Source organism: Phoca vitulina, unplaced genomic scaffold, assembly GCF_004348235.1.
Source record: "Phoca vitulina isolate PV1807 unplaced genomic scaffold, GSC_HSeal_1.0 scaffold6, whole genome shotgun sequence".
Lineage (NCBI taxonomy): Eukaryota > Metazoa > Chordata > Mammalia > Carnivora > Phocidae > Phoca > Phoca vitulina.
The window spans coordinates 52,146,365-52,174,162 of record NW_022589709.1 but is presented as its reverse complement, the minus strand read 5'-3'; the positions used below and the strand labels follow the sequence as shown (position 1 = coordinate 52,174,162).

Sequence of the window (27,798 nt, the reverse complement as noted above, 5' to 3'; positions counted from 1 at the left end):
CCCTAGTTTTGAGACTCGACTGGCTATTGGTTGGCCGAGCCATGGTGAGAGATGGTGCGGTGCCCGTTCTCCGCAGCAGTGAGAGCTGTGGGAGGTTGTTAAGGCGACCGTTCGTGACGTAGCGCCGTGAGGCCGAGCAGCACCCAGGTGATTGGTTAGACGATCGGACGATCCTCTCTCATTGGTCGTAGGCTCAGCCGGCTCCGAGTGTGCGTATGTCGAAGGTTCCTTCCGCTTCGCGTCTCCGTTGACTGGAGACAGGCGGAGCGCCGGCTCCCGGGTTCGGTGGCCTCTAGTGAGATCCGGAGGTGAGGCGGGCGGTGGCAGCGAAGGGGGGCCGGGGCGGCGGGGAGCGGGGCAGTGGTGGGTGGAAGCGGGATTAAGGCCGGGTTGATGGTGGTTCTCGGGCTCCTCCTGGCCCTGGGAAGGGGCAGCCGGCAGCTCCTGCGGACCTGGCGGGAGCTGCAGTGGCGGCTTTGCGGGTGTGGCGGCCCGGTCCCGCGGAGACTACAAGGAGACGTCCTTGAGGCGCGGCCGGCCGAGTGGCGGCCCGCACCAATGCTGGGGGAGCCCGGTGGCCGGCCTGGGCCTGAGGGGTGGGCGGCGGGCCGGCTTCTTGGCTGCGGTCGTCACCGTCGGTGCGTAGGCGGGGCGTAGCCGCGGTCGCCCGCCCAGTCCGAAGTAGTCGGTGTAGGCTGGCAGTCACGATCATCGGGGCGGAAAGGGTGCCAGGTAGCGTGACCTCGGAAGCCCCTCGATTCGAGAAATGCTGGGAGTGCGTGTGTGTGATGTGCTGGGCCCGCAGCTCGAGGAGAGGCCTCGACGAGGTCTATCAGGTGCAGGCGTTCACGCCCAGGCGCTGCTGTTCGTCAGCACCTTTCTTTAAAGTGATGGGGAAGATTTCCATAAATGCTCCTGACTCACACAGAGCCATGAAAAGAACCGTGGATCTGCAGAGAGGTGCCGGGTCATTTCCAGGAGAGACGAGTTGAGAGGATGCGGAGCCCAATGTAGGGACTTGCCCAAGGACTTAAGTATTCTTCTTCTTCTACTGCCCCCCCCCCCCCCGCCCCAGTTTTCTTTTTTGTAAGGGGCTTTAGTCTCCTTGGTGCTGATATAGTTGGGTCCAAACCTGGTAGGCTTTCCGGAATTATTTGGTTTGGGTTAGGAAAGACGTACCTTGGAGGTTCACATATAGAACAGTCGGTTTCTCAGAGAAAGACATGTATCATATGACCTCACTGATATGAGGAATTCTTAATCTCAGGAAACAAACTGAGGGTTGCTGGAGTGGGGGGTGGGGTGGGAGGGATGGGGTGACTGGGTGATGGACACTGGGGAGGGTATGTGTTCTGGTAAGCACTGTGAATTGTGCAAGACTGTTGAATCTCAGATCTGTACCTCTGAAACAAATAATGCAATATATGTTAAGAAAGAAAAAAAGAAGAAGAAGAATGTAGCAGGAGGGGAAGAATGAAGGGGGGGAAATCGGAGGGGGAGAAGAACCATGAGAGACGATGGACTCTGAAAAACAAACTGAGGGTTCTAGAGGGGAGGGGGTTGGGAGGATGGGTTAGCCTGGTGATGGGTATTGAGGAGGGCACGTTCTGCATGGAGCACTGGGTGTTATGCACAAACAATGAATCATGGAACACTATATCTAAAACTAATGATGTAATGTATGGGGATTAACATAACAATAAAAAAAATTTTAAAAAAAAAAGACAAAAAAAAAAAAAGAACAGTCGGTTTCTGTCGTAGAAGGCAGATGTATTCCATCTTAAATGGTCGTCTGAAATATTTCATAGCTTGGTTGAGGGCATGCCGCCTTAGATTTGGTCCTGAAAAGTCATAAGAAACATTTGTTTCTGGGCTATACTAAATAATCATGGATAATTTCAGCATCTTAATGCAGAGAATGTGTTTTTTGCTCATGAATATATTTTACTCTCCATGCAATGAAAGACATTTTCTGATTTAGAGGTAATCTAGCAAAGGCCTGGAGTGTACTATGGGATCGACTGACTGGTTTTTGAGGGCCTGCTTTGTTGTGTCTTCACAGGATTTGTGATAAACTTGATAGTAAGGACAAATGGGATTTAATAACATGGAGGTTAAAAAAATGTGCAAAGATTAATTATTAACATATGAGGCTCATGTGTGGCATGAGCCTTTCAGGATGAAGTGTGTAATGTGCTCGTGTGTGCTTTTTTAATTCTTGTATGATCTACTTTTTAAACCATGGATGGATAACTACATGTATATCAATATCTATCTAGGTTGACCCCTATGAAATTGCAGGTATTTGAAATTTGACTTTTTTTTTTTTTTTACCTACAAAAGTAGTAGTTTCATATGGTTCCACTTAATACTTGTCTTTGTCAAAGAACTTTGGAGCTCTAGCTTAGTAAGTGAATAAAGAGAGATGTGACTTACAAAAATAAAGATGTGACTTACTCACAAGTGTGTAATAGAATGGGGTGTAGAATCCAGGTTTCCTGATTTCCAGTGCAAGATTTTTTTCCCCCCTAGGATACTAGATTGAGCAACAGAATGCTAGATCCTGTTGGAAGTAAAAATGACACAATGTAAGACATGGTTCTTGTCTTCAAAGAGTCAAAATTTACACAGCAGTTAATTTGAGAGCTGTGTAAGGTATAATCAAATGCTAGGATGTATAGTGCAGGAAGAGTGCAGGGTAGGAGGAAGGAGATTGAGTTGGATGCCAAAGCATCCTTTTCTGCAATTGGCTATGGTAGTGGTTTCTTAACATATTGGACTGGAGTTTGAGGATTCCATTGAATTTAAATCATCTTTTCTTTTGAAGAATCTGTGAAATGTTTGTGGCATATTTCAGTGTGCATAAGCAAGGCATACATTGCCTATTTAGCTTGTTTGTTTTTTTTTTTTTTTAAGTAAAATGTTTTTACTGCAGCATAGCCTGAATAGTGTCCATTGAATTTGCATGAGCTGTCCTATAGCCTGCTAATGCCACTTGCAACTGCTGATGAAGGTGGAAGACTGGATTCTTTGGCATTTAAATACTTTGCATAATCACAGGGAAATGGGTAGGGTGCTTATGAGAAATGAGAACGTGTACAATTATGGTTACTTTTGACACACCTTGTACGTTCTTTTACTGAGTTTGTGTTTCCAAATAGGTGAGCTTCTCTGTGTTTGGGGCTGGTTCACAGAATCGTGTAATTTTTTTCTGAGTGTTGCAAAGTTTATACCTAGGAAAGAAATGTCCCAGAATTGACAAAGCTACCATGAAATCTTTTATTTTTTAAAATTTTTTATTGTTATGTTAATCACCATACATTACATCATTAGTTTTTGATGTAGTGTTCCATGATTCATTGTCTGTGCATAACACCCAGTGCTCCATGCAGAATGTGCCCTCTTTAATACCCATCACCAGGCTAACCCATCCTCCCACCCCACCCCCCCATGAAATCTTTTAAAGGGACAACATAATGTGCCTAATATACAATTATGGGTTAATGATGCTAAACCAATTTGTGATCAAATTGGGGTGTCTTCCTGCTAGCAGCTCATATTTTAATTGAACTGAATTAACTTTTTAATAGTGAAGAATACATTCACTTAATAGGGAATAACCTAAGTTGAGAGTTTTTTGGCGGGGAGAGAATGTTAGAAATCGTTTTGACCTAGTATTGATATGTATTTTTAGTTGGTTCGTTTTCTGGAACATTGATGCTAGTTGATCCTTTAGACCAGTTTGTAGTATTTTGTTTCTTGTTTTTGAATATAAGAAAGATGTTATGTGATAGAAAACTATCCTGAGGGGCGCCTGGGTGGCTCAGTCGTTAGTGTCTGCCTTTGGCTCAGGTCATGATCCCAGGGTCCTGGGATCGAGCCCCACATCGGGCTCCCTGCTCAGCGGGAAGCCTGCTTCTCCCTCTCCCTTTGACCCTGCTTCTCCCTCTCCCACTCCCCCTGCTTGTGTTCCCTCTCTTGCTGTGTCTCTCTCTGTCAGATAATAAATAAAATCTTAAAAAAAAAAAAAAAAAAGGAAAACTATCCTGAAAATCTAGGCTTTTATGAGGCTTTTGGTTATAATGAAGTAGGATTCAAATCTAAGATATGATTAATACTCTCCAAAGCTTTAAGTCGAAGTCCCTGCTCATTTAATAGAAACTATTTTTGTTATTGTTCATTTTTGGAAACAGTGTATAGACTGTAGCCTCTCTTCCCTACCCCATTCCCCTTTAATATGTTCACTGAATGCTCCACATTCTGCCTTTAACCGGGGGTGGGGGGGTAGGGGGGTGGGGGTGTGCTAGCAGGTGGGCAGTTGTATTTATATCTTGTTGGCTTAAAGTCATTTTTAGGTCTATTTCAAGATGGATCAATAAAATACATGCTACTGTAGTTTATGAGTTTATTTTTAATTAAGCAGGTATTTGTTGAGCAACTGCTGTGTGTGGGTGCAAGGTTCTGGAGGATAAAACGAGGAACAAGGCTCAGGGAAGAAGGTTGAAAAAGCATGAATAAACAGGCAGATGCATGCCACATTTATAGAACTTAGTGACTGCCAGCCTTTTAAAATTGAGACCCACAGTAAGTAATACATGTTATGTTGGAACTATACACACTCATATATATATATATATATATAGTTTCATGAAACATCAAGTTTTAAGAAATAATACCTACTGGGGCACCTGGGTGGCTCAGTCATTCAGCATCTGCCTTCGGCTCAGGTCATGATCCCAGGGTCCCAGGGTCCTGGGATCGAGCCCCACATTGGGCTCCCTGCTCTGCAGGAAGCCTGCTTCTCCCTTTCTTGCTCCCCCTGCTTGTGTTCCCTTTCTCGCTGTGTCTCTCTGTCGAATAAATAAATAAAACCTTAAAAAAAAAAACAAAACCTACCTATACTATATTCTTACAGCTATTTTTTTCTATTTTATTTTATTAAACAATGTTTGTTCTTACTTACAAAATTGATTTCATGATTGAATTGATCCAATGAAAGGTTGTCACCTACAGTGGGAAAGCCAGCTGTCCAGTCGGGGCCTGGTGCAGCTGAAATGGGGAGAACATCGTGTGACACAGTGGGGGATGATGTTCAGGAATTGCTTTGGTTCCTAAAAGCTACTCTTATTTTCTTTCCCTTAACCCTTTAGATAGAGTAACTTTGTTTTTCTTCATTTGTTGCCTTTTAATTTTCTGTCTTCAATAAATGAGTCATTTTCTTAGTTATTACCACAAACATGAGATTCATTTGAATTCCTGCTAGTGTCTCAATCAGTAGCCTTACTTTTTAAATCTTAATTTGAAATAGATTTTTATGGGTAGTTAAATATGCTTTATTGTAAACATTAATTTTAATATAAGTAGGTTTACAAGTTCCTGTATTAGAGACCAGTGACTATGTCAGATTTTTTAAAAAATCAGAATATCAAAATTATTGTAATTTAGCCAACAGACATGAGGAAGTTTAGTCATGGTAGTCATTAGGTCAAAATTACCTGTATGTTCTCCAGGGGCGCCTGGGTGGCTCAGTTTGTTAAGCGTCTGACTCTTGATTTCAGCTCAGATGGTGATCTAAGGGTCTTGAGATTGAGCCCTGTGTCAGGCTCCGTGCTCAGTGGGGAGTCTGCTTGGGATTCTCTCTCCCTCCCTTCGGCCCCTCCCCCTCTGCGTGCGCGCCCTCTTTTTTTCTCTCTCTCTCTCAAATAATCTTTAAAAAAAAAAATTACCTGTATGTTCTGTTGGGAATTTTTGTTTTGTTTTTTTTTTTTTTTTTAAAGATTTTATTTATTTATTTGACAGAGAGAGACAGCGAGAGAGGGAACACAAGCAGGGGGAGTGGGAGAGGGAGAAGCAGGCTTCCCGCCGAGCAGGGAGCCCGATGCGGGGCTCGATCCCAGGACCCTGGGATCATGACCTGAGCCGAAGGCAGCCGCTTAACCAACTGAGCCACCCAGGCGCCCCATCTGTTGGGAATTTTTGAATGTCATAGACATCTACTTTGGCCAGCCATCCTCTTTTTCCAGTACTGTAGTGGCATTTTATTAGCTGTAAAATTTGGAAAAGACTTTTTTCTCTGGTGACAGCAAGAGTAGGAAGTTTTATTAAACATCATTTTGCTAGTAACATTATGCCATATGTTAGATGGGATGGAAAAATGTAATGGACCCCTCCTTTGAGGAGGACACTCAACAAGTAGATTGTTTGGTATCTGCCTTTTGTGTAACCAGAATGGAGAATGTAGAGGGTGCTTATGGGCATTTTATACCAGGGTAATTAGAAAACAAATGTTAATAGTTGTTTCTCACTTTTTTCCCCCTGCTTTATTGCTCTCCTCCTTGGCTCAGATAATATCGTGGGCTGAGATATTTATTTGGTTTCATCATAAATGCTTGAATTCATACAACTTGTAAGAAATAGCTAGTTTTTAAGTTGGTTGCTAGTGACTGATAGAGGTTTTAAGTTTTGTGAGTAAAAAAGTAATATCAGAGTCCTCTTATTTTAGTTTTATAATTATTTTACGGAACTAATAAGGAACACTGTCAAATAGTGTTATACATATGTATAAGACACTGTGCCTACAAAAGCAGGGTTTACAGTGCAAAATCTTAAAATCTTTTCCTAAAAATACAGTGAGCTGTGTACTGAGTGTTCACACTTGATATTCCTTTCAGGATCCAAGAATTCTGTAACTACAATGTTGTCAAGACTTTTCCGAATGCACGGCCTTTTTGTGGCCTCCCATCCGTGGGAAGTCATAGTGGGGACAGTGACACTGACCATCTGTATGATGTCCATGAACATGTTTACTGGTAACAATAAGATCTGTGGTTGGAATTATGAGTGCCCAAAGTTTGAAGAGGTTTGTGAAATTAATTTGATATTCACTAAATTTCATTTTCAGTTTCTGAAGAGCATTTCCTCTTAGTGACCATATAATCAAAAAAGTTACAAGTAGGGGCGCCTGGGTGGCTCAGTCGGTTAAGCGGCTGCCTTTGGCTCGGGTCATGATCTCAGGGTCCTGGGATCGAGCCCCGCATCGGGCTCCCTGCTCAGTGGAGAGCCTGCTTCTCCCTCTCCCTCTGCCTGCTGCTCTGCCTGCTTGTGCGCTCTATCTCTCTGTCAAATAAATAAATAAAATCTTAAAAAAAAAAAAAAGTTACAAGTAAAATCTTTTAGTATTCATGAACATACCTCAAATTTCTATTTACTTGTATAGTTTGGAAATACACTTTTTGCCTTTTCTGCATAAAATGAGTGTAATTGACTTTACTTGAGAAAATAATAGCTTTAAAAGTGACTAACAGAAAAATGATTGGCTTTAAACAGATTGTTTAAAAATTGGATTTAATTTTTGATTTGCATGTTTAATATTTTTATTTGACTTGTATTGTGCCTATATTTATATTTTCATGGTAATATACAAACTAATGATACATACAAAATAAAAATTCTTTTAGTTGCTTATTTTAAAAGGTAAAGCTATTGGGATTTTTTTTCTATCTCTTCCAATAGGATGTGTTAAGCAGTGACATTATAATTCTGACAATAACACGATGCATAGCAATCCTGTATATTTACTTCCAGTTCCAGAATTTACGTCAACTTGGATCAAAATATATTTTGGGTAATCATTTTATACATTTAATTTCTTGTGCTATCAAATTTTTGATTTGCTATGGAAATACATAATTTTGTTTGTTCAAATCATGTATATGGAAGTGTGTATATTGCTTAAAGTGCACTGCACGCATTTAGTGATTTCCCAATTGGGAGTAAACATTTTGATATTTAAGATCTTAATCATCGAAAATAATATTTCTTTCAGAATATTGTAGGGGACTGTGCGTTATTATTTTTGTAATAAAGGATGATTTTTTTCCGTTTGAATTTTGTCATTTTAGGTATTGCTGGCCTCTTCACAATTTTCTCAAGTTTTGTGTTCAGTACAGTTGTCATTCATTTCTTAGATAAAGAATTGACAGGCTTGAAGTAAGTATTTAAAACATAAATACACTTTTTTTCAAAATATATTATTAAGAACTGTTCTTCTCCAAGTTATAAAGTATTATAATATATACATTTTAAAAAGTTTATAGGAAATACGGGGAAAATTTTCATGCTGTCATTTAGCTAATGTTAATACCTGTTAACATTTTGGTATATATTCTTTACTACTTTTTTTTTTACATTTAAACAAAAATTCTGAGATCATACAACTTCTTTATGTCTTTATAATTTCTTTATGCCTAATAATAGTTTATCAACATCTTTGCATGTTCTTAATGCTAAACTAAATTATTTGTATTCGTTGTCTAGTATTCCCCTGGGTGAATATATTGTAGTTCATTTACTTAATTCTCCAGGATTGGATTGTTAGGTTATTTAATGTCTCTGTGGCTAAACTTGTGTTCATATTCATTCTTAGGATATATTCCTAGGAGTGAGACAGTGGCTGTGTTAAGTTTTTAGGGCTTTTGATATTGCCAACTGTCTCTCCAGAAAACTTGTTCAGTTTATCCTTCCACAAATAGTGATTAATGTTTAAAAATTGTGTATATTCCGCTTTTTTTCCCATGTTAATTCAAGGATATATTTTTTACTTAGGATGATATTTTGCTATAAAATTATCAAAAAGTATTTCTGTGTAAATGCATTTACATTTTTTAACATTACAAATATTTTGAGCAATTCATATGTTTAGCTTTCAGGATGTCAAAGGGGAGTGAGTATAAGGTGTACCTTTTAGGCTGCAGAAAGGTATACATACTAAGGAATCGTACAGTGTATGAGGCGGTTGTTTTATTTTAGAAAGCATTTTTATTTTTTATTTTTTTTTATTTTTTTAAAGATTTTATTTATTTATTTGACAGAGAGAGACAGCTAGAGAGGGAACACAAGCAGGGGGAGTGGGAGAGGGAGAAGCGGGCTCCCTGATGTGGGGCTTGATCCCAGGACCCTGAGATCATGACCCGAGCCAAAGGCAGCCGCTTAATGACTGAGCCACCCAGGCGCCCCTAGAAAGCATTTTTAAGCCACATTTTTTTCCTGTTAAATGTACCTCATCATCTTGATTTTTTTTCCAGTGAAGCTTTGCCATTTTTCCTACTTTTGATTGACCTTTCCAGAGCAAGTGCTCTAGCAAAGTTTGCTCTCAGTTCCAACTCACAGGTAAGTATTATTTTTAAGACATGAATGTTAATAGTATTCCTTTCTTTCAGTTTGTTTACATTAATAGGAAGCATTAATAGTTTCTTCATAGTTCAAGATTCAGGATTTACCCGCAGTTTTAAGTTTACTTGTCAAGACTTAACACTGGTCTTCCTAGGTGCCCCAGGAACTGTCCCATTTACCTGACAACTTAATTATAATTCCGTAGCTCCTGGAATTTGGAATCTTCCCCATTTTCCTATGTGAAGGTTTTAGAAACTAAGGTAGTAAGACTTTTGGATAAGTAAGAGTATCTACCTACTGAAACCTATCAGAGAACAGGACAGGATGTAATGGAAGAGAGGCTCAGGGTAGATTTATTTCTAAAACTTTAGCATTAACCCTAGCGTTATTTTCCATCTAAAGTTTTATCTTGATGTTCATTAGTCACTTTAAATAAACATTTTTAATAATCTTGCATCAGAGTACCTTAGTATAAAATAGCATGTAATTCTGCCTTGATTATGTATTTGATGAATGTCTAGACCCCTTGCGCATGTTGACAAACATATGGTTTAGGTTTCATAGTATTAAGGTCTCAAAAAATTTGCAACTAAGAACGATCAATAGTAGCCAAATATAAAATGTTACAGTATTTCATTATGCAGTATTTAAATGGCAGGATTGATGCACGCCTCAGAGGAATCTTCCCAAGTAGCATCTCACTTAGTGGAAAGGGAAAGCAGGGCACTGTACATGACCTTTTTCTTAATCCTTTGCATCTGGAATGCCTGTTAGTGGTATTACATTGTCTGTTTTACTCTTTGTATAGCAAATTAGATTTTAGTAGAGGTCCTGGGATGCTCTCTAACGTTTTTGAAAGTTGTTTTGTACTTTATTCTCATTGATATGTTTGGTCTGTGTTTTAGGATGAAGTGCGGGAAAACATCGCTCGTGGAATGGCAATTTTAGGTCCCACATTCACCCTTGATGCTCTTGTAGAATGTCTGGTGATTGGAGTTGGTACCATGTCAGGTTTGTAAGCAATTTTTAATATATTTTAAAATAAGTTTGTAGATGAAGGGAAAAAGGAACATCTTAGATTGCATTGATTATTCTTAAATTCTGACTTTAAAAGTCTGACATTACTCTTAAAAAGGTTTTAATTGAATGAGTATATGGGTTTATCTGACCTTATGTCTGTCTGCTTTAGTGAAAACTTAGTAGCAGGTTACTGATTTTTCACTAATGCCACCTTCTCTTTCTATGCTCCACTCTTTTGATGACTTTGTAGTGTTTGTGTTTTTTTTTTTTTTATTTAGTTTTTAACCAAGATTGTATTCCAAGGTTCATCTGGAAAGCACCTTCCAGTCCCTGCTGTTACCCAGACTAAATTAGTGACTTGGTTCCTTGTGTTTTAATTGTCATGTAGGAGACAGTGAAGAGTCAGGAGTGGGCCAGATCTAAGTTAGATCCACCTAATAGGCTGGTTGGGAAGATTTAATCAGATGGTATGCAGTACATCTTCGTGAGTACCTAGCATTAGTCTCAACACATGTTTCTTAATCCTTAATTGGATAGTAGAGAGTTAGATGTTAAATATCAAACATAGGACTCCATTATACAGGACAAATATTGTGGCCTGGCATGGAAATTTGCCAGAATGAATATATCATGCTGTTGTTAAGGTTTCCTAATCACTAAGACTAGACTTTATGGTTTTCTCAGGGAGCTACCCTTTGTAACTACAGTTCTAGTCTATTCCTTGGGAGGCCTGGGTGGCTTAGTCGGTTAAGCGTCTGCCTTCGGCTCAGGTCATGATCCCAGCATTCTGGGATCGAGTTCTGGTTCTCCCTCTGCCTGCTACTGCCCTTGCTTGTGCTCTCTCTCTCTTTCTGACAAATAAATAAACAAAAACTTTAAAAAAAAAATGAATATTCCTTAAAATCTACTTTTGAGGTATAGTTTTGAGTTTTGACAAAGATAAAATTATTAAATCACGGGCACCTGGGTGGCTCAGATGGTTAAGCATCTGCCTTCGGCTCAGGTCATGATCCCAGCGTCCTGGGATTGAGTCCCGCATCAGGCTCCCTACTCGGAGGGGGGCCTGCTTCTTCTTCTCCTTCTGCTGCTCCCTCCCCCTGCTTGTGCTGTTTCACTCTCTCTGTCAAATAAATAAAATCTTAAAAAAAAAAAATTATTAAATCACCACCACAATCAAGAAAAATGTTTTTGATTAGGTGAAAACATACCTATGTGATTTTATTCAAATAAAAGAGTATGTAGGAAGGTGAGGAAGATTAGCCAGGAACTGGCAGTAAGCCATGAAACCAAGGATTATTCATTTGAAATTGATGTGGAAAGTAGGGTGATGAATTTTGGCATGCTGGGTCAGAGAAGTAGACAAAGGACGTGATAAGATTTATAGTTGGAAATTAGGAGACATGTACAGCTATACAGAAATGATATAATTAGGGATTTGGCTTAGGGTAGAAGAGGACAGGTTTAACACATATTAATGAGGAAGTAGCCCTTTGGAAATCCACTAAAAAAAAAAGTCTTAACTTCTTGGAAATACATAGATTGGTGCTGTCTCTTCCTGTAGTAGCCGAGTGGCACAGAGAGACTGTTCTGGGATGGAGTGAGGAAGAATGCAGAGCATATGGCAACAACAGTAGTTACTGTGTGCAGGCGGAAACGGCTGATAACTAAGTTGTAAAAGCATTGGTCAAGTATTGTTTCTGTGCTCTCAAGTCTGAAAAGATTACATCTGGCTACTATCTAAAGTATAGGTTGTTTGCAATGCTTTTGTTACAGCTGTATATTCTCTTGAATTTCCACGTTTGAGAGTAATTGCTGTAGATTTCTTTTGAAGTATAGTTGACACGATGCTGTAGAATTTTAAGAACAATACAGTGTATGCTTTCGTTCTATTATTTAGTCAAATGATCTATAATAATTCAAAAACAATATACTGTTGAGTTTCTTGTATTCTAATTAGCAGTTTTGTAACGGGAGGGAATAACTTTATTTACATTTCAAAACATTTTTATATTTAATATGAGTGACATCAGAAATATGTTTTATATTCAAGTTTACTTGTAATGTTGAGGGAATAGAATTTGGTAATCAGAGGTCTTCTTCAGCTCTAAAATTCTGTTACCTTCTATTTGAGAAGATTACCGAGTGATATCTTAAACATTTTATAGTGGAATGTTTGTTAATTTTGGATCTTGAGTTGCCTTTGCACATTATTTAATTTTTCAGATAGATTAGTGAAATTAACCAAAATTATAAGAACATAAATAGATACAATAGAGGTTATATTGAAATGAGAGTTCAGTAGTACACATGACGTCTTTATTATGATACTGTATCAGGAATGGCATAGCTGGTAGTAAGGTTTACTTTAATAAAAAGTCTTTGGTCCACAGGTGAATTGCTTTTCTGGTAAAGAGTGGAATTGGGTCCTAACTGTGGGAGGTTTGCACATTAGTATAGCCTGGCCTTGTTATTCTTATTTCAAAACAGAGTACTACCATTTAATAAAAGGGGATTATCAGATGTATAATTACGTACAGCAACTGTGCCTGGCATCGTGACGGATTTGAGACATGGGAGAAGACAAGTTCTCCTTCCTTGAGGGAGCTATTCCTGCTGTGCTGTAAGGCTTGGCATCACCTTGGAGTTCCTCCTTCTTCTTCCAGTAGACAGCAAAGAGCTTAATATACTAATATTTTCTTTTTTTAAAGATTTTATTTATTTCTTAGAGAGAGAGAGCACAAATGGGGTGAGGGTCAGAGGGAGATGCAGACTCCCTGCTGAGCAGGGAGCCTGACCTGGGACTTGATCCCGGGACTCCATGATCATGACCTGAGCTGAAGGCAGATGCTTAACGACTGAGCCACCCAGGTGCCCACTAATATTTTCTTGTATTTGTCTGCTTAGAGGAAAAGTCCCTGTGATGTATGCTCTATCAAAAATACATGTACTTTACTAATTATACATTTAATTTTTCTCTAACCAGGGGTGCGTCAACTTGAAATTATGTGCTGCTTCGGCTGCATGTCAGTTCTTGCCAACTACTTTGTGTTCATGACTTTCTTCCCAGCTTGCGTTTCCTTGGTTTTAGAGGTAAGAGCAGTTCCTACGTATGGCATCAATAGAAGAGTGATGTTTCTTATCACATCCGTTCACATAGATAAAATCAGTACCTTCTAATGTAACACTGGTTTACTTCATAGCTTTCTCGGGAAAGCCGCGAGGGTCGTCCAATTTGGCAACTGAGCCATTTTGCTCGAGTTTTAGAAGAAGAAGAAAATAAACCAAATCCTGTTACTCAGAGGGTTAAGATGATTATGGTAATTACATAGTTTTCTTCTCCTTTTAGTATCTTTAGTTCAGTGTCATATTCTGCTTTTTGACTTTTTTCTCTCCTTCTGGTTATCTTTCTACAATTGTCTCTTTCATTGATGTTCCTCTTCCTTTTTTTTTTCTTGTTTCTCATTTCTTTGAGACTCCTCATCTCTCTCCCCTAAATAGATTTTTCAAGTTCCTCCACTTTATGTCTCTTTGAAAACCTGTTCTTTGCTCTTTGAAAACCTGTTGTTTGCAATGTTTCCAGTAGTTCAGTGGGCCACTGCTTTAGTCACAAGCGTGGGGCTCTCATTTCATGCTAAGGGGGAGGCCATGGGAGATAGTATCTGGTTATCCAGATGCTAAGGATGAGAAGTTGAGGTGCCGTTGATATGCAGAGGATACATAATTTATAACATTTTATTTCAGTCTCTAGGCTTGGTTCTTGTTCATGCCCATAGTCGCTGGATAGCTGATCCTTCTCCTCAAAACAGTACGGCAGAAAATTCTAAGGTTTCTTTAGGATTGGATGAAAATGTATCCAAGAGAATTGAACCAAGTGTTTCCCTCTGGCAGTTTTATCTCTCTAAGTAAGTCACCTGAGACCTGCTTTGTTGTGTATTAATCATAGCACTCTTTGTTACTAAAAGTTAGTTGTGCCTTTTTTACTTCTGAGTAATAACATTTTAATTTGCTTTCTTTTCTTTAGAATGATCAGCATGGATATTGAACAAGTTATTACCCTAAGTTTAGCTCTCCTTCTGGCTGTCAAGTACATCTTCTTTGAACAGGCTGAGACAGAATCTACACTCTCATTAAAAAACCCTATCACATCTCCTGTAGTGACTCCCAAAAAAGTCCCAGATGATTGTTGTAGACGTAAGCCTGTACTGGTCAGAAATAGCCAGAAAGTCCATGCAGCGGAGGAGGAGACAGGGATAAACAGAGAAAGAAAAGGTGATTTCTTGTTCTCTTTATTTTCTATTCTTCCAATTCTGATTTGTCAAGAAGTTGGGTTCATTTTAAAACTTATATTCATATCCTTCCCACCATCTCCTGGGACTGGGCTCAGGGTCTCCAGGGTGCGGGTTGGGGGAAAGAAAAAAGAAAACAAAACGTATGTTCACAGTTGTGAGATTCCTTTTGATCTCTTGAACAGTTGAGGTCATAAAACCCTTAGTGGCAGAAGCTGACAGCCCAAACAGAGCTACGTTTGTGGTTGGTAACTCCTTACTTGATACTTCACTGGAACTAGAGACACAGGAACCTGAAATTGAACTTCCCATGGAGCCTCGGCCTAATGAAGAATGTCTACAGATACTTGGGAATTCGGAGGTGAGGAAAATAAAATTAACTCAAGGTTTGTATCTTTCTTAAGAAAAGGAGCTTTTTTTTTTTTTTTTTTATTAGAGGAAGGAAGGAAGTCATAGCTCCTGAGTACCTGCTAAATTCTGGGCATTGTGTTGTGTGGTTTGCAGGTAGTGGCCTTATTTATTTATTCCCCACAACCTTGTGAGATAGTTGGAATTACCTCCATTTTTCAGATAAGAAAGAGAAAGCTCAGGCTCTAGGAGGCTTAAGTATTTCCCAAAGTAATACATTTAGGAAATGGGAAGGCTCAGATCAAGAGTCCAAGATTTACTGACTCAAGGTCAGTGCTCTTTGTACTTTATTAGTGTTTGCCAGAGAGATAAGCCACTACTCTATTCTCGTGAGTTTTGGGGCCTAGAAAAGGCTTAACTCAAAAATGAGCTTCAAAGACAGAAGAAAGTTTTTTTTGTTTGTTTTTTGTTTGCTTTGAAAATAAGCTTGATGCTCACAAGGAAACTTGTTTTCCTTTCTGACATGTGAATGGATGTTCTGCCTACATGACCATATGAGTCCATTCATGCTTTAGTGTGAATATTGTGTTCCATCTGTATCCGCTTAATCTGGTTCATTCTTAATTTATGTGCACATGAGTGAGAGTAGCATCAGGTTTGTTATTTTTTTCACTTTTCCTCGTTCCTCTTAAAATGTGTATCGATAATTTCAACTGTCTTCCTTATATACAGGGTTAACAAAATTTAGAGGGTGGGATTCAGAATCTTAATTGTGAATTTTTTTTCCTACGAACTTCACTTGCGAAATTTAGTGTTTTGGTTTTACATTTGTTTAGTGTCATTTTTTATAAAGAATTTGCTTTCGGGCACCTGGGTGGCTCAGTCGTTAAGTGTCTGCCTTCGGCTCAGGTCCTGATCCCATGGTCCTGGGATTGAGTCCCGCATTGGGCTCCCTGCTCAGCGGGAAGCCTGCTTCTCCCACGCCCACTCCCCCTGCTTGTGTTCCTACTCTCACTATCTCTGTCTCTGTCAAATAAATAAATAAAATCTTCAAAAAAAAAAAAGAATTTGCTTTCATTTTGATATTCTTATTTCCATTCAAATCATCTCCTTTAGAACTCCAAAGTTCTTTGAATTCTCCTCTACTGAGAACATTGTTTGTATTAAATGCCTTATTTGTTATGAAGAATATGAAATGCACTTCTTCAGGTTTTTTTGTCCTCCCCTTCCCACCAATCCCTCCCAATTTTTTTGTTTCATTTCTTTAGAAAGGTGCAAAATTCCTTAGTGATGCTGAAATCATCCAATTAGTCAATGCTAAGCACATCCCAGCTTACAAATTAGAAACTCTGATGGAAACCCATGAACGAGGTGTATCTATTCGCCGACAGTTACTTTCCAGAAAACTTCCAGAGCCTTCTTCTCTCCAGTATCTACCGTACAGGGACTATAATTACTCCTTGGTATGTTGTTTTCTTGGTTTGGGAAAGTTTGCTTTGAAGCTTTTATTCTTGTAGCTTTACTCTTTAGCTTTTTAGTGTTTTTCTTGACTAGTCTTTTATATGTACATAGTGTTATAAAACATTTTTTAAAATCATTGTACTTTAATTTTGTATTCTCTTTATGATTATAGGCCCTAGAAAGTAAAAATATTTTTCCTGTTGCTTGTAGTCATTACTCAGTGATTTTAGTACTTTTACATACTTCCTTTTTTTTTAAGTACTTATTTATTTATTTATGAGAGAGCGAGAGAGAGTGTGTGTCTGTGTGTGTGTGTGTGTGTGTGAGAGCACAAGCAAGGGGGAGCGGCACGCAGAGGGAGAAGCAGGCTCTCCACTGAGCAAGGACCCTGGGATCATGACTTGAGCTGAAGGCAGATGCTTAACCGACTGAGCCATCCAGGCGTCCCAATACTTTTTAAATACTAAAGAGTAAATAAAAGGGGCGCCTGGGTGGCTCAGTTGGTTGAGCATCCCAACTCTTGGTTTCAGCTCAGGTGGTGATCTCAGCATCATGAGATCAAGCCCTGCGTTGGCCTCCATGCTCAGCAGGGAGTCTGCTTGAGATTCTCCCACCCTTTGCCCCTCCCGGCTTGCGCGTGCCCCGCCCCCCAAAATGAATAAAATCTTTTAAAAAAAAGTAAATAAAAGATTTTGTTGAAAAATACACTAAAGGTTTAAGTTTGAAGAAAATTATTAATGACAAGGGTTGTGTATTTGCGATACAGATTGTCACCTGGTGCCTGACTTTACCTTTTAGGTGATGGGAGCTTGTTGTGAGAACGTTATTGGATATATGCCCATCCCTGTTGGAGTGGCAGGACCTCTGTGCTTGGATGGAAAAGAATTTCAGGTTCCAATGGCAACAACAGAAGGTTGTCTGGTGGCCAGCACTAATAGAGGCTGCAGAGCAATAGGTGTAAGTTGGCATTTATATATTTGCCTGTTTTAAGATAGGCCCTGAGGCTAGGCAATGAGAAAAGATTTGGGGACAATCAAGGACACCTTTTGCGACAAGCAGAAGTGTTTGCAGGATTAACGTGCTTCTGTAACATCCTCTGTGTAGCTTGGTGGAGGTGCCAGCAGTCGAATCCTCGCAGATGGAATGACTCGAGGCCCCGTGGTGCGTCTTCCCCGTGCTTGTGACTCTGCGGAAGTGAAGGCCTGGCTTGAGACACCTGAAGGGTTCACAGTGATAAAGGAGGCTTTTGACAGTACCAGCAGGTATGGGGGGCGGGGGGTTGTATATGCATTTATGTTTATTTCAGAGCCAGTGTCATCTTCTGTGATCGGTAAATGTAACTATTAACATATATTGTCTGCTTCAGGTGACCTAACAAAATATTAACTTGAAGTCCATTTATTCAAAATGAGTAATAATTATCTCACAGTAGTGATTATTTGAATTTGTTACATATATTTGATTCATGTAAAGACCTACAAAGAGGGCGCCTGGGTGGCTCAGATGGTTGAGCGTCTGCCTTCAGCTCAGATCGTGATCTCGGGGTCCTGGGGTCGAGTCCCGCATCGGGCTTCCTGCTCCTTGGGAGCCTGCTTCCCCCTCTGCCTCTCTCTCTCTCTCTCTGTCTCTCATGAATAAATAAATAAAATCTTTAAAAAAAAACCTACAAAATGAGTAATATTTATGCTTGGTTTGGGGGATGTGGGTGAGGACATAATGTTGATCCAAATGAATACCTCCATAGGAGTAAATAGAAAAAAATAGTGTGAGCTAGTAAGTTTGTGTGTTGGTTTTACAAGGTTCACTTTGATTAGAGTGTTACTTTGTCCTAGAAGAGCATTGCTTTAGAATTGCCCTAGGGAGGAGTTGCCTGAAAAAAATATTTTCCAAGCAGGATAGAAGTAAATATTTGTATAGTAGATTTACTTTGAATACATAAAATTAAATTTATAAAGAAGCATAATCAGTACAAATGATAGCCCCGTTTTATTTTTTTATTTTATTTATTATTATTTTTTTTAGAGAGAGCGTGTGTGTATGAGTGGGGCGAGGGGCAGAGGGAGAAGGAGAGAGAGAATCTCAAGCAGGTTCCATAGTGCATGGAGTCTGACGTGGGGCTGCGTCCCAGGACTCTGAGATCATGACCCAAGCTGAAACCAAGAGTTGGACGCTTAACCGACTGAGCCACCCAGGCGCGCCATTGATAGCTCCATTTTAGTTCAAGCTCATATCTTTGTTTAATTATTTATTTTTTGACTTTTAATGTGTGTCTGTGATGATGGCTATCTGCAGCAGCCCTCTCTTCTTGTGGCATATAAGAATGAGACAGTTGAATTAGTGTTCTAACGTAATGTTTAGTTAAAGAAGAAAATACATTTAATAAGTAATCTCCGTGAGCGTTCTCTTATGTATAAAATAAATCAGCTGAACTGGATATTTTAAGATAACTTCCATCTTCTCTGAAAAACAAACTGAGGGTTCTAGAGGGGAGGGGGGTGGGAGGATGGGTTAGCCTGGTGATGGGTATTAAAGAGGGCACGTACTGCATGGAGCACTGGGTGTTATGCACAAACAATGAATCATGGAACACTATATCTAAAACTAATGATGTAATGTATGGGGATTAACATAACAATAAAAAAATTAAAAAAAAAAGATAACTTCCATCTTCTCAAAAAAATAACAAAATAAAAAATCTTTGCTTTTGTTTACAGATTTGCACGTCTACAGAAACTTCATATGAGTATGGCTGGTCGCAATCTTTATATTCGTTTCCAGTCCAGGTCAGGTGATGCCATGGGGATGAACATGATTTCAAAGGTGAGCCTGGATAGACTATATTAGAACTTGCAAGACTGATTGTCCCAGGGGAGGGGAATGGGGTGTCAGGGAGATAAGAGTGGGGAGCAGACTTGCTGTTTATGTCCTGTATTTTTGAATTTTGTTCATGTATATATACTACTTACTCAAAGAGTTAATTGATTGAAAGATTTTTATTGAAAGCTAAATATTGATTCATATAACTCATCAGGCATTTTTTTTTTTTAGGTTTTGAAGAGGGTTTATATTTTATTTTATTTTATTTACTTACTTATTTATTTTTATTATGTTCAATTAGCCAGCATATAGTACATCATTAGTTTTTGATGTAGTGTTCAGCGATTCATTAGTTGCGTATAACACCCAGTGCTCATCACCACACATGCCTTCCTTAATACCCATCACCCGGTTACCCCATCCCCTCCCACCTCCCCCCCTTCTGTAATCCTCAGTGTGGTTCCCAGAGTCCAGAGTCTCTCTTGGTTTGTCTCCCTCTCTGATTTCTTCCCATTCAGTTTTCCCTCCCTTCCCCTGTGGTCCCCTGCTATTCCTTATGTTCCACATATGAGTGAAACCATATGATAATTGTCTTTCTCTGCTTGACTTATTTCACTTAACATAATCCCCTCCATGTCCATCCATGTTGATGCAAATGGTGGGTAGTCCTCCTTTCTGATGGTTGAGTAATAGTCCATTGTATATATGAACCACATCCTCTTTATCCATTCATCCGTAAAGGGCATCTCGGCTCCTTCTACAGTTTGGCTATTGTGGACATTGCTGCTATGAACATTGGGGTGCATGTGCCCCTTCTTTTCACTACATTCTGTATCTTTGGGGTAAACACCTAGTAGTGCAATTGCTGGGTCATAGGGTATCTCTATTTTTAACGTCTTGAGGAACATCCATATATTTTCCAGAGTGGCTGTACCAGCTTGCGTTTCCACCAACAGTGTCAGAGGGGTCCCCTTTCTCCACATCCTCGCCAACACTTGTTGTTTCCTGTCTTGTTAATTTTTGCCAGTCTAACTGGTGTGAGGTGGTATCTCATTGTGGTTTTGATTTGTATGTCCCTGATGGCTAGTGATGTTGAACATGTTTTCATGTGTCTGTTAGCCTTTTGTATGTCTTTTTTGGAGAAGTGTCTGTTCATGTCTTCTGCCCATTTACTGACTGGATTATTTGTTTTTTGGTTGTTGGGTTTGAGAAGTTCTTTATATATCATGGATACCAGCCCTTTATCCGTAATGTCATTTGCAAATGTCTTCTCCCATTCTGTGGATTGCCTCTTAGTTTTGTTGACTGTTTCCTTTGCTGTGCAGAAGCTTTTTATCTTGATGAAGTCCCAATAGTTCACTTTTGCCTTTGTTTCCCTTGCCTTTGGGGACGTGTCTAGCAAGAAGTTGCTGCAGCTGAGGTCGAAGAGGTTGCTGCCTGTGTTCTCCTCAAGTATTTTGATGGATTCCTGCCTCACATTTAGGTCTTTTATCCATTTTGGGTCTATTTTTGTGTGTGGTGTAAGGAAATGGTCCAGTTTCATTCTTCTGCATGTGGCTGTCCAGTTTTCCCAACGCCATTTATTGAAGAGACTGTCTTTTTTCCATTGGATATTCTTTCCTGATTTGTCGAAGATTAGTTGACCATAGAGTTGAGGGTCCATTTCTGGGGTCTCTAATCTGGCCCATTGATCTATGTATCTGTTTTTGTGCCAGTACCATGCTGTCTTGATGATCACAGCTGTGTAATATAGCTTGAAGTCAGGCATTGTGATGCCCCCAGCTTTGGTTTTCTTTTTCAACAATCCCCTGGCGATTTGGGTTCTTTTCTGGTTCCATACAAATTTTAGGATTGTTTGTTCCAGCTCTGTGAAAAACGTCGATGGTATTTTGATAGGGATTGCACTGAAAGTGTAGATTGCTCTGGGCAGCATGGACATTTTCGCAATGTTTATTCTTCCAGTCCATGAGCATGGAATGTTTTTCCATCTCTTTGTGTCTTCCTCAATTTCCTTCATAAGTGTTCTGTAGTTTCTAGAGTACAGATTCTTTGCCTCTTTGGTTAGGTTTATTCCTAAGTATCTTAGGGTTTTTGGTGCTATTGTAAATAGAATCGATTCCTTAATTTCTCTTTCTTCAGTCACATTGATTAGTGTCATCAGGCGTTTCTTGAATAGTATTTGTATTTGATATGTTTAATTTAGATTTGGCATTATACATGTTCTGGGTCTACTCAGAAGGGCTGGGAAGAATCTTGGGGTAATGTTTCTTAACATTGTCCTATAAGCCTTAAAAGCTCACCTCTTCTAGGAGACCCCAAGACTTTTATGTAAGAGGCCAAGTTCATTTGTATAATCCATTTATTTTAATTATATCCTTATAAGAAGATTGTATATGGCTTACATTTTATTCTACTGATATTTGTTATTTACAAATATTCACAAATGTGAATATTAACACATTCCCAAATGTGTTAAAGTCAATTAGGTTAGCAAAATTTATTTTGTGGTTTACCTGTATATGAGAACTGTTTGAAAAGAAAGAGAATAGTGACTAAATATGTAGTTTTTAAAAGTTCTTAAAAATAAACAATACAGTGGTTCTCAAAAAATTAAAAAGAGAATTATGATCCAGCAATTTCACTTCTGGGTATTTCCCCAAAAGAATTGAAAAGAGGGTTTCAGAGACATATTTGTACAGCCATGTTCATGGCAGCATTATTCACAATAGCCTGAAGGTAGAAGCAACCTAAGTGTTCATGGACAGATGAATGGATAAATAAAATGTGGTGAGTACATAAATGAGATATTATTAAACCCTAAAAAAATAGGAAATTCTCACATATGCTAAATGAGGATCACTTGCTAAGTTAAATAATCTGGTTAACAAAAAAGACAAATACTATGCAAAATTACACTTATGAGGGACCTAGATTAGTTAAATTCATAGAGAAAGGAAGTGGAAGGGTGGTTACCAGGGGTTGAGGAGAAAGGAAACAGAGTTGCTGTTTAATGGGTTTGGAGTTTCAGTTTTGTAAGATGAAAAGAGTTGTGGAGATGGGCTGTACCACAGTGTGGATGTACTTAACACTACTTACCTGTACACTTAAAAATAGTTAAGATGGTAAGTTCTATGTCACATGTATTTTAACCACAAGTAAAACACATTTTTTTTTTAATTGCCAGTAAGTATGTTTTCGGTTATTGAGGTACGAGTTGGTAATTGAATTAATTTCACTTAATTGGAAGTCTTGTTTACATTTTTGTAAGGTTAATCCCAATGACTTTCATTTATAATAGAATTTACTTTTATGTCTGATTTCTCTTTACTGACTTGGTAACTTGGGCTTTTGGGTAACACTTGAATAACTAGAAGAGGTAATTTATTACACATCAATCATGGGTTGAGTTTCTCCCAGTGACATGATTATGAGTATTAATGTTCTCACTGAGTATTTTTAAATTCATTTTTAAATTTAATTAAAAAATTTTTATTTAAATTCAATTTAGTTAACATATACTGTATTATTAGTTTCAGGGCTAGAATTTAGTGATTCATCAGTTGCATATACCACCCAGTGCTCATTACATCAAGCGCCCTCCTTAATGCCCATCACCCAATTATCCCTCCCCACCCACCTCCCCTCCAGAAACCCTCAGTTGTGTTTCCTAGAGTTCAGCCTCTCTTATGGTTTGTCTCCCTCTCTGTTTCATCTTATTTTTTCCTTCCATTCCCCTATGTTCATCTGTTTTGTTTCTTAAATTCCACATGAGTGAAATCATACAGTATTTGTCTTTCTCTGATGGACTTATCTTGCTTAGCATAACACCCTCTAGTTCCATCCATGTCATTGCAAATGGCAAGATTTCATTCTTTTTGATGGCTGAGTAATATTCCTGTGTGTGTGTGTGTGTGTGTGTGTGTGTGTGTGTGTGTGTGTGTGTTTGTATGTATGTACACACACCACATCTTCTTTATCCATTCATCTGTTGATGGACATCTGGGCTCTTTCCATAGTTTGGCTATTATGGACATTGCTGCTATAAACATTGGGGTGCACGTACCCTTTTGGATCACTACATTTGTATCTTTTGGATAAATACCCGGTAGTGCAATTGCTGGGTCATAAGGTAGCTCTATTTTTAACTTTTTGAGGAACCTCCATACTGGTTTCCAGAGCTGCTGTACCAGCTTGCATTCCCACCAACAGTATAGGAGGGTTCCCCTTTCTCCGCATCCCCGCCAACATCTGTTGTTTCCTGACTTGTTAGTTTTAGCCATTCTGACTGGTGTGAGGTGGTATCTCACTGAGGTTTTGATTTGTATTTCCCTGATGCCAAGTGTTGTTGAGCACTTTTTCATGTGTCTGTTGGCCATTTGTATGTCTTCTTTTGAGAAGTGTCTGTTCATGTCTTCTGCCCATTTCTTGACTGGCTTTTTTGTTTTTTGGGTGTTGAGTTTGATAAGTTCTTCATAGATTTTGGATAGTAGCCTGATCTGATAAGTCATTTGCAAATATCTTCTCCCATTTTAATATTCTCATTATATTCTCATTTACATCCCTGTTCATCAGTGACTACAAAGAACTTAGTTTTCACTCCTAGAAAGAAACACTAGGAGTCTATACCTGACTGAGAACTTCATGACTGTGATGGCTAATAAAGCTGTTTTTATTTTATGCTCACTTTCTTGTATTTAGAAATATTATAGTTATTGTACTTATTAGTATTATTAGATACAAATAAAGCTTCTGATCTATGCATTTTAATTTTATTGTGTTGTTGGCAGGGCACAGAGAAGGCACTTTCAAAGCTTCATGAATATTTCCCTGAAATGCAGATTGTAGCAGTTAGCGGTAACTACTGTACTGACAAGAAACCTGCTGCTATAAATTGGATAGAGGGAAGAGGGAAGTCTGTGGTTTGTGAAGCTGTCATTCCAGCCAAGGTTGTCAGAGAAGTGAGTGACTAGATGATTATTTTATTTTGTTAATCTTTAATTGGGTTAAAGATTGGGGAAAGGAATATTAACATTTTAAGTAAAGCTTAATATATGGGTGTGTTTTATGTTAAAGATGACTGTTGTATCTTGCCCATCTGTGTGTGGTATTCACTTGAACAAACTTAACTGATACTCTTTGTTGAGGACAAGACTTAAGTGGGACCATATCTAAACTCTCTTGCTTTACGGAAAGATAGATCTGGGTAGTGTGCCCTGAATCTTCCGGTGGAACATGTAAAATGTCCACAACTCTGTTTGCTAGGTATTAAAGACTACGACAGAAGCTCTGATTGAGGTCAACATTAGTAAGAATCTGGTGGGCTCTGCCATGGCCGGGAGTATTGGAGGCTACAATGCGCACGCGGCGAACATTGTAACTGCCATCTACATTGCCTGCGGACAGGTGAGGGCTCAGCCTCCACTTCTCTTCTCTTTTGTACTTCTAAGGAAGAGAAGTTCTATACTTTTCCTTTTTATTTTTTTCAGGATGCAGCACAAAATGTTGGTAGTTCAAACTGTATTACTTTAATGGAAGCAAGTGGTCCCACAAATGAAGATTTATATATCAGTTGCACCATGCCGTCTATAGAACTAGGAACTGTGGGTGGCGGCACCAACCTGCCCCCTCAGCAAGCCTGCTTGCAGGTATGACACCTCGGCCCCAAAGTCGGCTGACCTCAAGCCTCGTTCTGACTTCCGGGGATCCTCTATTTCTGCCTGACATCACTTCTCAATCACCTGTATTTTAGCTGGTCTTTTCATTCTTTTGCTTCTCACACCAGCCTAATCTAGTGTGTCCAAGTAAGCATGCTGAGGCATATGCTTAGTAAATTGAGAAAGTAGTTTAAGAGAGCGAGTGAATGTCCATCCACACTGAGTAAGTGCCCTGCAAACCAGGTGGTGGATGTTATGTGCACTGTGGTCTCTATTGTCGGTACTGGCTATCAAATCTTGGAAACTGAGTACTTCTGCTGGGGTCTGGTTCTATTCTGATGCCATTGTAGTTGCCCTTATTTCAGCTGGTAGAGAAGGAAGTTGTTGCCGTGACTTTAAGGGTGAGTCCTGCTGTGTCTCTCCCTGGCTGCAGATGCTAGGCGTTCAAGGAGCATGCAAAGACAATCCTGGGGAAAATGCCCGGCAGCTTGCCAGGATCGTGTGCGGTACAGTAATGGCTGGGGAACTGTCACTGATGGCAGCGTTGGCAGCCGGACATCTTGTCAAAAGTCACATGATTCACAACAGGTAAGACTTAAAGATCTATTTAACTTGTTTTCCCTATACTTAAGATCTGCAGTACAAAGACCTACTATGCAGGTACAATAGTCCTAACTTAAAATTCTGCATTCTTGATATTTTGTATATCTCTACTTTGTCTTTTTCTGCCCTAGGTCAAAAATAAATTTACAAGACCTCCAAGGAACTTGCACTAAGAAGGCTGCTTGAATAGCCCGGCAGCTCTGAACTGAAACATGGGCGTTGGGTTCTAAAGGACTAACATAAAATCTGTGAATTAAAAAGCTCAATGCGGTGTTAACATGTTGAGGATGAATAGACATGATCTGTGAGCCGACTGCTTGGTGTTTGGCTGTTTCAGAAAGGTCTGAGATCCTTCTTTCCATGCAGATTTCTCAGATCTAAAAATAGGGTAGTACTTTACATGCTGTGCTCTCTGGAAGGATCTCAACATGAACACCATGCTTTAAAGCATCCACAGATGGTAATCTACAGCTCACTTCTGAAAGAGAATACAGGCTGGAAAAAAGTGTTTTCTTTTGATGAAATCCATGGAGTTCGTGATGATCAGTGTGAGATTGACCCTCTCCATCCTCCCTTCCCCTCTGGTTGAAAGTGGGTTTTTAAATTATACTCTAGCTGACAAACTGATTTCATAGTTAATTTATTAAGTCTGGGTTATAGGACTTTAAGAGATAAGAGCTAAGTTTATTTTTTTGTAAACTAATACTTCATTTGGTGCTGGTCTATTTTGATTTTTTGGGGGGTAGTCATTGTGATTCTTCAGGAGGGGACTTCCTTTCTTCAAGGGAAGAATTACTCTTATTCCCCAACTACTGAATTATGTGCTAAGCAGTGCTAAATCGTTCTCTGTCAAGAAAACAAATCACTGCATTAATCTCTGCAGACTGTTCAGAGAGGCCTTTTGTCTAAGTATAAATGTCTAGATTGCTAGAACGTATCTTCTAGCATAAGGCTTTAAGGAACAGAGTTTTGCATTCTTTGTTAAAGATACAAGAGCTTTTAATATCGCCTAGACAAAGGTGACTCTCTTCCTCAAGAACATGTAAGTCTGTGACCTCTCAGAGCTCAGAGGGTGGAAAACACAGGTTTGAAAGAAAAATACCATTTCTCTAAGCCAACTTTAATTACTTAAAAGACAATTGAATTTATTTAGCGGAAAAATCTAGGTGGGTTTTTGTAAAGAACTGTATCAAAGCTGTATATGTTGTAATAAAGCTTCTTCTGCTAGGAGTTTATTGAAAGTGTTAAAGAAATAAATAAAAATCAACTTGTATACTGATAAAACATTCTAAGCTTGGGCCAGAGAAGATAGTTTTCTTTAATGTTGTCCAGGAAACCCTGGCTTGCTCGTGGAGCCCATTGAAAGGGAAATCAGCTTTCAGAGCCAGTGAAGGTGCCACGTGAATGGCCCTGGAGGAGTGTGCTTCGTTCCTGCGGCCAGGAGGTTGGAGACTGAAACATTCACACAGGGCTCTTTGATAGACCCATAAAAGCTCTTAGCTTCCTCAGGGGGGTCAGCAGAGTTGTTGAATCTTAATTTTTTTTTTTAATGTACAAGTTTTGTATAAATAATAAAGAACTCCTTATTTTATATTACATCTAATGCTTCAAGTATTGGTCTTGGAGAGAGAAGATGGACTCTGAAGAACATTCCAGTAATGCCGTGGCAGCATGGAGAGCCTCTGAGTGATTGTGTCTGCAGTACTGTTGTGGAGGATTGACCTTTGCTGTTGTATGTAAAGTTTAAATTGCTTCTGTTGTGACTTTCAGCCAGTGACTTCTTATTTATCTGAACTTTTCATGGAAGTGGCAGTGAAGTGTGAGTCTTCATTCTGGTGACTGTAACCAATATTGTCTTGCTAAATTAATGTTTTGTACAATTACTAAATTGTATACATTTTGTTATACTTTTTGCTCAGTTCCAGTAAATTATGAAAAGGAAGTTAATGCTGTTCAGTGTAAGCAGTAACCTTTTTTTTTTGTTTGGATTAACCCTTGGCCTGAGGCCCAGGAAGCTTGAAATCAAGTCTGGCCAGAGTGGTAATCTAATAACTCCTGCTAAGTGTCCTGTGACCATTTATTATTTTCCGTTATATGCTCCAATTCCTACAACATTAATGGCAGGCTACTGTTGTATGTATACTAAAATAACTTTTTTTATACGTAAGAGAATTTGATTAGTTCAGCTTTATCTCATCTCAGCTGGACTACTTTTGGATTTGGGGGCATGAGGGTTGGTTGAGAGGAGGAGGGCATAAAGACCGGGCAGCCAAAACCAAATGGCTGTTTGTTGGACATCAAAGCTGCCTCAGCTTCCGTGGGGAGTAAATCTTAGCACAGCTGGAGCTGGCCTCTTTAAAGGCTGACTGCCCTCCGCTATAGTTAGAAGTGAAAAGTGTGTGTGAACCACTTAAGAACCAAGACCCAGACACTAGAAA

The 27,798-nt window shown here is 39.2% G+C and overlaps 1 protein-coding gene across 3 annotated transcripts; it reads left to right on the top strand.

Moving 5' to 3' along the window:
- The first annotated feature begins 191 nt into the window (after window positions 1-191).
- Window positions 192-27,312, top strand: HMGCR (3-hydroxy-3-methylglutaryl-CoA reductase). Of its 3 annotated transcripts, XM_032404183.1 has the most exons (21): window positions 192-308; window positions 4,424-4,584; window positions 6,672-6,859; window positions 7,513-7,624; window positions 7,902-7,989; window positions 9,084-9,168; window positions 10,077-10,182; window positions 13,175-13,281; window positions 13,392-13,508; window positions 13,933-14,093; window positions 14,213-14,460; window positions 14,663-14,838; window positions 16,094-16,288; window positions 17,085-17,243; window positions 17,391-17,548; window positions 19,001-19,106; window positions 23,891-24,061; window positions 24,366-24,506; window positions 24,590-24,748; window positions 25,191-25,345; window positions 25,492-27,312. In XM_032404183.1, exons 2-21 carry the CDS (start codon window positions 4,527-4,529, stop codon window positions 25,544-25,546), a joined length of 2,745 nt encoding a protein of 914 aa, XP_032260074.1. In that variant the 5' UTR covers window positions 192-308; window positions 4,424-4,526; the 3' UTR covers window positions 25,547-27,312. The 3 variants fall into 3 exon arrangements, with proteins under 3 accessions (XP_032260074.1, XP_032260075.1, XP_032260077.1); XM_032404184.1 differs by lacking the exon at window positions 4,424-4,584; XM_032404186.1 differs by lacking the exon at window positions 16,094-16,288.
- The last annotated feature ends 486 nt before the right edge of the window (window positions 27,313-27,798 follow it).